The 11,485-nt window shown below is 42.2% G+C and overlaps 1 protein-coding gene across 1 annotated transcript in view; it reads right to left on the reverse strand.

Annotated features, from left to right (window-relative positions):
* The window catches only part of LOC115143321 (leucine-rich repeats and immunoglobulin-like domains protein 1), a 54,088-nt gene extending 44,442 nt beyond the window's left edge, over positions 1-9,646 (reverse strand). The window contains 1 exon segment of the mRNA XM_029683611.2: positions 8,539-9,646. Within this exon segment, the coding sequence (XP_029539471.2) occupies positions 8,539-8,741 (203 nt within the window). The 5' untranslated portion in view covers positions 8,742-9,646.
* Between the last annotated feature and the right edge of the window lie 1,839 nt (positions 9,647-11,485).

Genomic DNA, 11,485 nt, shown 5'->3' on the forward strand with positions numbered 1-11,485 from the left:
TGATGAGCTGACGGAGAGAAGCAGGTGAGTGAGGGCTAGTAGGGGATGAGGCTGGCTGATTACAGCTGCCACACGTGATATGTGCATGATGAGCTGACGAAGAGAAGCAGGTGAGTGAGGGCTGTTAGGGGATGAGGCTGGTTGATTACAGCTGCCACACGTGATATGTCCATGATGAGCTGACGGAGAGAAGCAGGTGAGTGAGGGCTAGTAGGGGATGAGGCTGGCTGATTACAGCTGCCACACGTGATATGTGCATGATGAGCTGACGGAGAGAAGCAGGTGAGTGAGGGCTAGTAGGGGATGAGGCTGGCTGATTACAGCTGCCACACGTGATATGTGCATGATGAGCTGACGGAGAGAAGCAGGTGAGTGAGGGCTAGTAGGGGATGAGGCTGGCTGATTACAGCTGCCACACGTGATATGTGCATCATGAGCTGACGGAGAGAAGCAGGTGAGTGAGGGCTAGTAGGGGATGAGGCTGGCTGATTACAGCTGCCACACATGATATGAGCATGATGAGCTGACGGAGAGAAGCAGGTGAGTGAGGGCTAGTAGGGGATGAGGCTGGCTGATTACAGCTGCCACATATGATATGAGCATGATGAGCTGACGGAGAGAAGCAGGTGAGTGAGGGCTAGTAGGGGATGAGGCTGGCTGATTACAGCTGCCACATATAATATGAGCATGATGAGCTGACGGAGAGAAGCAGGTGAGTGAGGGCTAGTAGGGGATGAGGCTGGCTGATTACAGCTGCCACATATAATATGAGCATGATGAGCTGACGGAGAGAAGCAGGTGAGTGAGGGCTAGTAGGGGATGAGACTGGCTGATTACAGCTGCCACACGTGATATGTGCATGATGAGCTGACGGAGAGAAGCAGGTGAGTGAGGGCTAGTAGGGGATGAGGCTGGCTGATTACAGCTGCCACACGTGATATGTGCATGATGAGCTGACGGAGAGAAGCAGGTGAGTGAGGGCTAGTAGGGGATGAGGCTGGCTGATTACAGCTGCCACACGTGATATGTGCATGATGAGCTGACGGAGAGAAGCAGGTGAGTGAGGGCTAGTAGGGGATGAGGCTGGCTGATTACAGCTGCCACACGTGATATGTGCATGATGAGCTGACGAAGAGAAGCAGGTGAGTGAGGGCTGTTAGGGGATGAGGCTGGTTGATTACAGCTGCCACACGTGATATGTCCATGATGAGCTGACGGAGAGAAGCAGGTGAGTGAGGGCTAGTAGGGGATGAGGCTGGCTGATTACAGCTGCCACACGTGATATGTGCATGATGAGCTGACGGAGAGAAGCAGGTGAGTGAGGGCTAGTAGGGGATGAGGCTGGCTGATTACAGCTGCCACACGTGATATGTGCATGATGAGCTGACGGAGAGAAGCAGGTGAGTGAGGGCTAGTAGGGGATGAGGCTGGCTGATTACAGCTGCCACACGTGATATGTGCATCATGAGCTGACGGAGAGAAGCAGGTGAGTGAGGGCTAGTAGGGGATGAGGCTGGCTGATTACAGCTGCCACACGTGATATGTGCATGATGAGCTGACGGAGAGAAGCAGGTGAGTGAGGGCTAGTAGGGGATGAGGCTGGCTGATTACAGCTGCCACATATGATATGAGCATGATGAGCTGACGGAGAGAAGCAGGTGAGTGAGGGCTAGTAGGGGATGAGGCTGGCTGATTACAGCTGCCAGACGTGATATGTGCATGATGAGCTGACGGAGAGAAGCAGGTGAGTGAGGGCTAGTAGGGGATGAGGCTGGCTGATTACAGCTGCCACATATGATATGAGCATGATGAGCTGACGGAGAGAAGCAGGTGAGTGAGGGCTAGTAGGGGATGAGGCTGGCTGATTACAGCTGCCACATATAATATGAGCATGATGAGCTGACGGAGAGAAGCAGGTGAGTGAGGGCTAGTAGGGGATGAGGCTGGCTGATTACAGCTGCCACATATAATATGAGCATGATGAGCTGACGGAGAGAAGCAGGTGAGTGAGGGCTAGTAGGGGATGAGGCTGGCTGATTACAGCTGCCACATATAATATGAGCATGATAGTGAAGTGGATATTATTGGACCTGCCCATACAAGAGACTAGAGGCTGTTGCTTCAATTCAACTGAGCTTATAAAAAGGGCTGAAAAATTCTGTAGCATCATATGAAACAGTACTAAGCTATTCTAAAATGTTGGTATCATAAGTAGGGATGCAAGATATATCGGTGAACATATCCGATATTAGCTAAAAATGCCAACATCGGTATCGGCCCGATGTCTAGTTTAATACCAATGTGAAAAAACGATGTCAAAGCTGACGTGCATACCTATAAAACGTAGGTACATGACGTAATGACGCCACGTAAAATTTTGGCTACCCAGCATTCCTAACCTAGCCCACAATGTCTGCGGTGTGGATCACACAGTCATTTGAAAGAGTAAGAACATTTCAGCGAGACAACTCAAAGGCAAAATACATTAAGGCCAAGATAATTGAATTCATTGCCCTTGACAATCAACCGTTCCCTGTTGTGGGTGATGTTGGCTTTCGCAACTGGTCGAGCACCGGTACACACTAACGTCACCAAGTGCGCTATTGTTCAGATGTTGCCTTACCGGAGTTACACAGTAATAGCTTCACTGCTAGTAACTTCATGACATACTATGGAACGCCGTTTGGGTCTTTGCGTGTCAAAAAAGATACATGTCAAATAACACTATGACGCGTTAAATTAGCTTTTAATTTGACACGTCAAATAACACAGTTCTATTATCGAATGTTGTGTGTTCTGAATTTGCACATGCAAAGCCAGGCGCCACCACTACTATCAGTAGCACTGTCAAAGCTGTACAAAAAATAAATAAACAAGCGAACACCGGCCATGAACGATGTGTTTACAATACCGAGGTGGTAATAAAGCATTATTTTTTCAACTGCAACTTCTGGAGTAGCTAGCTAGCTTTAGCTTGGTACCAATACAAAGCTAGTACCAACCAGCCTGAAAACAATTACCAGTAGAAATTGCAGTCATTTTCACTGCTCTTAGCAATGATTTAGGAATCCTTGTAAGGGTTAGCTAGGTAGCCACTTGTTGTTCGCCTATTGAAATTGAACTTCAGTTCATGAAAATAAATACCTAGCCAGCTACTTAACCCTGTTGCCCAAAGCTAACGTTAAAAGCAGCCAGGTAGCTTCATCTGGCTAGTGAGGTTCGACCTGACCGGTTGTGGTGTGAAGCTAGCCACAATAGTGGAATTTGCAGTTTGCCATCAAAATAAAAGTACCTCTCTGAAAGTGATGCAGAAGGTTACAATTGGTGGAATCGTGCCATATTTAGACTAGATCATGTTAAACAAGGTTGGAATGTGAAGCAATGAAATGGGGTATCAGTCTACTCGGTGACACCCAGAGAACACAACTGTGAAGAGTTCACGTAAATATTGGCGTTGTAGCTCTTATCGCAGGACTGTGACTGTGTGAAATCATCTCCCCAGTTAGCCTATTGTGTGTATTGACATTCATATTGCACTGTAAAGTTTTACCTAAGGATTGGAGATCAATGAAAGGAGCAACAGTCTACTCCATACCCAATATATTTTTTCCCAATGTCCTCCTCAGAGTTATCTGACTCCAAAACATCCACGCAGTATTGTTTTTCCTCAGGAATAGTGTTCAATCCAAATAGGTTGACAATAAATGTGGCTCAATTCACAGTTGTTTCAGAGTCCCGCAATAAGAGCTACAATGCTAATGTTCTCTGGGTGTCACCGAGTAGACTGATACCCCATGTCATTGATCCCCAACCCATAGGTAAGGCTGTACAGTGAAATAAGTATGCCCCAATGCAATTCTAAAGTAGAATACATCCAGTGTGATTGCAACAGATGTCAAATTATTGTATTTTGTTAATTTTATATAACATTCCAACTTCGTTTAGCACAATCTAGTCAATTATGCCATAATTCTACTATTTGTATTAATTTGCATCACTGTCAATGACATACTTTTATTTTGAAGGCTAACCGCAAAGTCCACTATTGTGGCTAATCTTTATTGTTGCTAGCGTCACAGATGTTCCGACCACCATTAATCAAATAAGAACTGTCTTATAAATTAGGGTTATTTTTGATGACACCTAGTTATATAGTTAGCTAGCTAACGATAGCTACTGAAACAGATTTCGTTTTCCTCTGTTTTGAGGGAAGAACATTGTTTGCATCCATCCATGAGCTAGCTAGCTTTAAAAAATATATATATATATATAATCAGCACTGTAGGTGTGCGAGACAACTTTACCAGCATCATAGCATACATATCGCTGAATCGTTGTGACATATGAAATACGAGTGATAGTGTAATCAATGTGTAATAACTACATCGAAAACGTATATGAATGCATTCAATTATTATGTGACTGTGCAGTCATATTCAGGTCCTGATTGGTCAACCTGCTTATTTGGCAAGTCAAATAGTGTTATGTGACATGCAAAAACCCAAAAGGTGTTTCATATAAATCCTGGTTGAGAATTAAATGACTGAACAAATGAACAACGAAACAGCACAGCAAGTAAGTGAAAGAAATAGGTTTTGATTATGTTTTACTGGTAATGGGGACATAAGTAAAAGGCAACTAAATAACTTTTTGGTCAGTGTGGTGTGTGTAACCTTTATTAAAACTAGGCAAGTCAGTTATGAACAAATTCTTATTTACAATGCCGGCCTACCCCGGATGACACTGGGCCACGTGTGCGCCGCCCTATGGGACTCACAACCACGGCTGGATGTGAAACAGCCTGGATTCAAACTAGGGACTGTAGTGACACCTCTTGCACCGAGATGCAGTGCCTCAGACCGATGTGTCCATGCGCGTGTGTTAAATAGTTAACTGTACTAGAATGCTTAAAAGGCCGCTAATGTTTTTTATATCAGTATCGTTTATTTTGGCAAGGAAAATATTGAATATCGGTATCATCCAAAAATGTGATATCGGTGCATCACTAATCATAAGTATCATGATGTTTTGGTACCGTGATACTGGTATACAGCGCAACACTTGTTTGTCAAAAGAGGCAGTGAGTAGTTGGTTGTCTGTCAGGGCTTGACATTTCTTGCCTGTGTAGGAAACCACTCAGCAAAAGCTGGTTTGTAAAAGGATCAATCCAGAGAATTCTCCTTCCTGTTTGAGTGAATATAGGTGACACTAGACCACAGCCGTAGAAATGAAGGACAAAGCAGGAGAGACTTCTTAAAGACACAGAGACTCTACCTTGTCCCTGTATCAAACCACATCGATCGGAGCCAATGTTAATAATGTTCATGCTTTTATTTACTTCTGTAAAACCCATAACACGGATGGCATTGCAGGCAGAGACACTTTACAGTGACCACAAACGAGTCAAACCACCACTCGAGAGAGATTCTCAACGAGTGAGAGGGATCCTACAATGGGTATCATTAGGCTATTCATCAGAAAACTACTAGAGCACTTATCTAGGGAACAATCTTTGTGATGTGTTTACAGCCTTATGGGCATGCATAATTACCACTATATTCTGATACGTTTAATAAAGGCAACAGCAAAAATATAGAATACCCTTAAATCTCTCGCTTTGAAGTACAGTATATGAACATTCTCCCTAAATAACCAGTGGTCACTCTCACCAATTTCCCCATCTAATTATTTCAATGCCTCATCATCTCTCCCTGTAAGATCAATCTCCTCTGCTTTCCCTTTGGCTGAATATGCCAAACACCTGCTTGTTTCCTACTATCTCCATCAAGGCAGTAGTGACACAGGGGAGCTGTAAAAACAGGGCAGAACAGGGAAACTATTTTTGACAACTGGAAGGCATTATGGCTCCATTTTTCACCAAGCTGTGCCCAGAGTTTCCTCAGAAAACTTTCACTCTTACTGACGGATATACTGTAGAGGAGCACCCAGTCTCTGCCCCATCTACCCCTAATAAATCCATGCTACTGTAGGAGTTGTCATCACTACACTAGGCCTATATAAAATATAACCACAACAGCAAGTCACTATTTGTTAATGAGCACAGAGTATATGAAGAGAATGAGAAATGTAATTCTTGTAATTATTTTAAACAGTTAAAGAATTTAAATAATAGGAGCATTACAAAAAATGATCTAGGACTTCAGACATTTTTAAAACTCAAGCCATCATGACAAGCCGTCCATCTTGTCCTAACCAACACAATGGCGTTCTGCTACAGAAGAACCAGTTCAGAGCAGCTCACTGTGAGCTGGACCAATCTTGTTTTTATAGACACCCAACAGTAATGTCCGCTTACCCACCTCACTGACTGAACGCTATTACTGCTAGCATCTACCCAGGTCAGGTCTAAACATAACAGGGACACTTTATTCCCCCCACTTGGCACATTTTCCCCAGAGGTTGAGAGAAACCCAGCATGGCCTGGACACTTACACAGTGGTCTAAAACTAGGATCTCAATGAATCCTAGTAAGGTTTTATTTTAAAGTTTAGATTCAAAATTCATAGTAGTCCAGTTTAAAATTTATTTAAATAAATGTAGACCTGATTTATGAGATTATCACATTTTACTCCATCATTATAGGATTAAGATTGAGGATTAAAGGTATTTGTTGATAAAATGTTCATGTTTAATATTCTCCTTCCTTACGTGATGCATTGAGTGAGTCTCTGTGGACCTTTCTTCAGACCAGGCCAAACCATGAGGCATATCCGTTTGACCATAAATTATAGAGGTAGCTCCAGCCGACCAGTGAGCCGTCCACAGTGGCTGCCCATTCATCTCCACCTCTCTCCCTACACAATGTGTGCAGTAAACTTTTAAACGCCCAGCTTTTTGAAGTGCCAAGAGGGGAAAAAAAGTGCATGCTTTGTAATGAGCGAGAGTGAATGGCAGTTCCCCTGTGCCCAACCCCCATCCACACACACGTTTTGTAAACAGAGTGAAATATCCACCTATACGAATGCATCTCCTCCTTTCAACAAGTCAAATGAACTGGGATAAGAGTTTTAATGGGATCACATACAGTCTCAATAGAAAACCAGAGAAGAAAGTCTCCCTTTGTGGCTTCTACAAACGTGGAGAAATACACGGCCTAAGTGATTTAGAGATTAATTCAATGCAATAAAACCATTCAATTTGAAAACAAGAGTATGTCACAGCTTAATTTTGACCAATAAGGTACTTACAGATAACAAGTATGCTAACACATACATATATATACATATACATATATATATATTTGGTCTAGACATGATCCGCCAGGCACCAGATATCACACCACAATGTTTGCTTTTAGCCATTCCAGATGAGAAACTTGTCCCCATTGCTCTAGTAGTGGTGTTGTTGAAGATAGTATAGTACTGTATACTTATGCATCAGTGTTACATTATGCCATAAACACCACTGTGGTGCTAAAGGGCAAGAAGGCATCATTACTCACATTTTAGAGGACTTTTTAAAAGTTGCATTCCTCACTTCCCAGGGGAAGACAAACTGCCTCAAACAGGAACCTGGGAGTCTGAGAAGATTCACTTTTTAACCCCCAAGCCCCAAAAAAAGACGTATAAATATCCCTCTCGCTCCTCCTCAACAGTCCTGCAAAGCAGTTGAATTGTCCTTAAGATTCACAATTGCCATTGAAACAGTGGTCCCACTGCTGCTTGAGCCAAAATTATGATAGAAAAAAAAAGTAACTGGTCTATAAACAACCTGTGTCATTTCAATGGGATGAGGAATGAAATGTTCTCAAATTCAAGACACATTCCAAGAAAATGTTTCTCAATTGGCTCATTTCCTAAACAAACCTGCAGACTGCCCCCCCATTGTGGCCAATGATGTCTTGAGAATACATGCTTAATTTACTAGAAATCCAATTTGTGGGCCACAGCCACAGAACCAAATAGAGGATAAAGGACTAATATTGTAAGTGTCATAAATCTATATGAAGGTGATGTTTAGACAACACAGAGGTTTAAATCCAATGAGATTTAAGTTAGTCAATTTCCTTGGAAAAATGATTCGCCCAAATACATAAGTAGATATTGTTTAGATTGTTGAAAATGTATCTACATCTTCCTAATTGACACGATTTAGTTATATAGGCTATTTTCTCCCAAATGTATATATTTTTGGTCACCCTTAAAGTAGCCTATTCAGAGGTGGGGAGTAGCCTAATACGTCAACAAAGCCTATTATTGAAGGGGATAACAATTGAAAGCAACTTGTTAAGTAGTTTCAGATTCAGTGGAAATGACAAAAATCGACAAAGATGTTGTTTTGACATTATCCATATTCCGCTGTCCATGCATGTATAGCCCATTTGGGTTCTGGTACAAAGTAATAAGACAACCATGCAATCAGGCAAGTTACAACTCCATAAAAGTTCATTGAAATATTAATTTATGTCCTTGCAACAATGATTCCGACAGTCGGTGGAGGGCTGCGTTCCCTTCGGCATCATTGTATGTTATCCTGATATTGGGTGGTCAATTAATACGGCAGCTCGAATCTACTTACAGGGAAACTGTCCGAATCGGCAGGTCCAGCGGTGTATCTGTCAAATCCAAATTACTACAGTCCACAGAATCTCCATTGCAGGTACAGTTCTGAGCACATGGTAAATCTGAGCTCAAACCGTAATTGATTAACAGTTCCAGCGAGAACACTAAATAAAAACCATAGTGGGAACCCGATCCAATTCGCTCCAGGGGCGCCGCCATTTTGTATCCAGTTTAATCGAGCGGCCACTGATCTCTCCTCAAATTGGAAATATGATACAGTTTTAGAGAGAGTGAGGTCTGTTATAGTACATCAATTGCGTTGTGCTACAATTAAGTAAAAACAAACACTTGTGACGTAGACAATAGGTCTACTCTTCCAAATAAGTAATTTAAAACAAGTTATCAGTCCAACTTTCTCCTCGTGTCCTATGTGGTCTGAAATCAAAGTTGATTCACGGTTTACTTAGCAATAAGGCTACAAACTTGTCAAGTAAACATAATTAAATGGAAGTAGAACTTGTCCATAAAAGGCTGAAAACGAGGACTCTTGGCAAAGCGATTCGTTTTTGGAAAACATTGAAATAATAGGGAAAAAGATGGCAAACATCAAAGACGGATCCTCATTTTCAATACAACTTTCAGCATGTCAAACATACAAGTGACACACACATTTTCCTAGAATAATTTGACACTATCTAAATACTAGCCTATGCGCGTTGCCTCCGCACTCAAAATAAACGTTGAAACGTATCTTCTCTTCATCGCGGGCTTGGAATGTTGGCTAAAACCTGGACTGTGAAACAATGTTCCATTGCTATGCAAATGTGGCAGGCAAAGTTTAGTGCCGAAAACTATCGTTGACTTCTCGTTTATGACGCTTGCAAAACGCCAAAAAAAGAAACACCTTGCTAGTGCCAATTGATCCCAATTTCGCCGCACCCTCGACGCGTTATGCTATCCGACGAGCCTAGGAAATGTTTATCAGTTGCTGTCCGATTATTAACAAATTCAGTCCCCAACTTCAGACTGTATCCACTATGAGTTGTTTATTCTTGATTTAGTTTACTTTTTTCAGTCTTCGTTCCATAGTAGTCCCACTTTGGATGCACAAGGGAACCTCCCATTTCCCTTGCAATTGGCTGTTCAAATTTGAGGAACGGTGAACTCCTAATCTCACTGGCTGTTTAGGATTCTACAGGCCAGTGACCAGCTGTCACTCACCAGTCGTTGACCCAACCCATGTTTCTCACCCCGGGTGTGAAACCGCACCACCTCCTTTCATGCTCACCGCGTCTTAAAGGGGCGATCAGCAGTTGCTATATACATTTTGGGACTTATACATTAACGATATGTACCCATTGATTCTTGACTAATATAGCTTATAAAGGCCTCATGAGCTTAGTTCAATTGTCGTACCCCCATCAGAACCCAAAATATAAGATGGTTTTACTCCAATGTTTGTGAACAAAGAAAAAGTAAACACACACTACGTAGCCTCAAAACATGGTTAAAACGATCATTTTGATATCTAGGAATTGGAGAGTGATACAATTTATCCAACCCCATCCCTCAGCTTTTTACCAAACCAGGGGTGAGGATTAGGCAATGTTATTGTTTTTACTGCTGAGTGCCGCTTTAAAGGGACAAGGACCAGGTTAAAGCACTATAATCGGATAATGATAACCTTCCGTAATAGATAGCAGTGGAAATGCTGCAAATGCTGTATATAATTCTGATACTACTTAAGACTGGAACATAGTATCAACAGGAACTGAAAATATAGTTTCAACAACACACAACACACTTACAATGTCTCTACCACTGATTCTTAATTGCATACTAAAGCAAAACATTACTCATTGTACTTTTGTACTTACAGGTGTTCCTATAATGTACAGATATTATAAAATTCCTTTCACCATGAATAATGTTTTTTCGCCCTTAACTTAAAAAAAGATCAAGTAAATCTGACCCTAGGTTGTTGCATTCAGTATGCATTGTAGTTACATAGTAAGGGAGTTGAGCTGTGTTTGTTATTAACATAGGGACTGTCCTATAGTAATTACATTGTTATTATACAGGTATAAGTAGTGTTACCATTTAGTTTACAAACAAAATATATAATCCATTATTGTTGCAATGATGTTGAACTTTTCCTCATTTTAAAAGGATAAAATATCTTTGTTGGAGTTGAGTTGTGAGTGTGTATTCAGAATGATCTTTACGTGATTCAGAGGTGTCCTATAATGGGTCTCATGATTACATTTACATTACATTTAAGTCATTTAGCAGACGCTCTTTTCCAGAGCGACTTACAAATTGGTGCATTCACCTTATGACCTCCAGTGGAACAGTAGTGCATCTAAATCTTTTCAGGGGAGGGGGTGAGAGGGATTACTTTATCCTATCCTAGGTATTCCTTAAAGAGGTGGGGTTTCAGGTGTTCCGGAAGGTGGTGATTGACTCCGCTGTCCTGGTGAGGGAGTTTGTTCCACCATTGGGGGCCAGAGCAGGAACAGTTTTGACTGGGCTGAGCGGGAATTACTTCCTCAGTGGTAGGGAAGCAGGCCAGAGGTGGATGAACGCAGTGCCCTTGTTTGGGTGTAGGGCCTGATCAGAGCCTGAACTGAGGTGTTTTTTAGGCAAGCACCATGGTCTTTAGCGGATTTTTTCAACTGGAAGCCAGTGGAGGGAGCGGAGGAGCGGGGTCATGATAGCGCATAATTCTTTCCAAATGGTGAAGTCATGTCCTCCCGTTGTCTCAAAATGCACATCTGCAATAAATTGTTGAACTGGTTAGCCTTTAGGCCTTGTGAACTGTTTTTTTCCGTTTACTTTTTTGTGGCTCTGACAGGTCCTATTGATTGACTCAGTATGAGCTATTGCTACATGTTAGGATAAGTCCTGAATTGTCATGCAATTAATGAATCACTACACCGGGGACATGGATATTCACACCTGCA

This window comes from Oncorhynchus nerka, linkage group LG15 (genome assembly GCF_034236695.1).
Source record: "Oncorhynchus nerka isolate Pitt River linkage group LG15, Oner_Uvic_2.0, whole genome shotgun sequence".
Classification (NCBI taxonomy): domain Eukaryota; kingdom Metazoa; phylum Chordata; class Actinopteri; order Salmoniformes; family Salmonidae; genus Oncorhynchus; species Oncorhynchus nerka.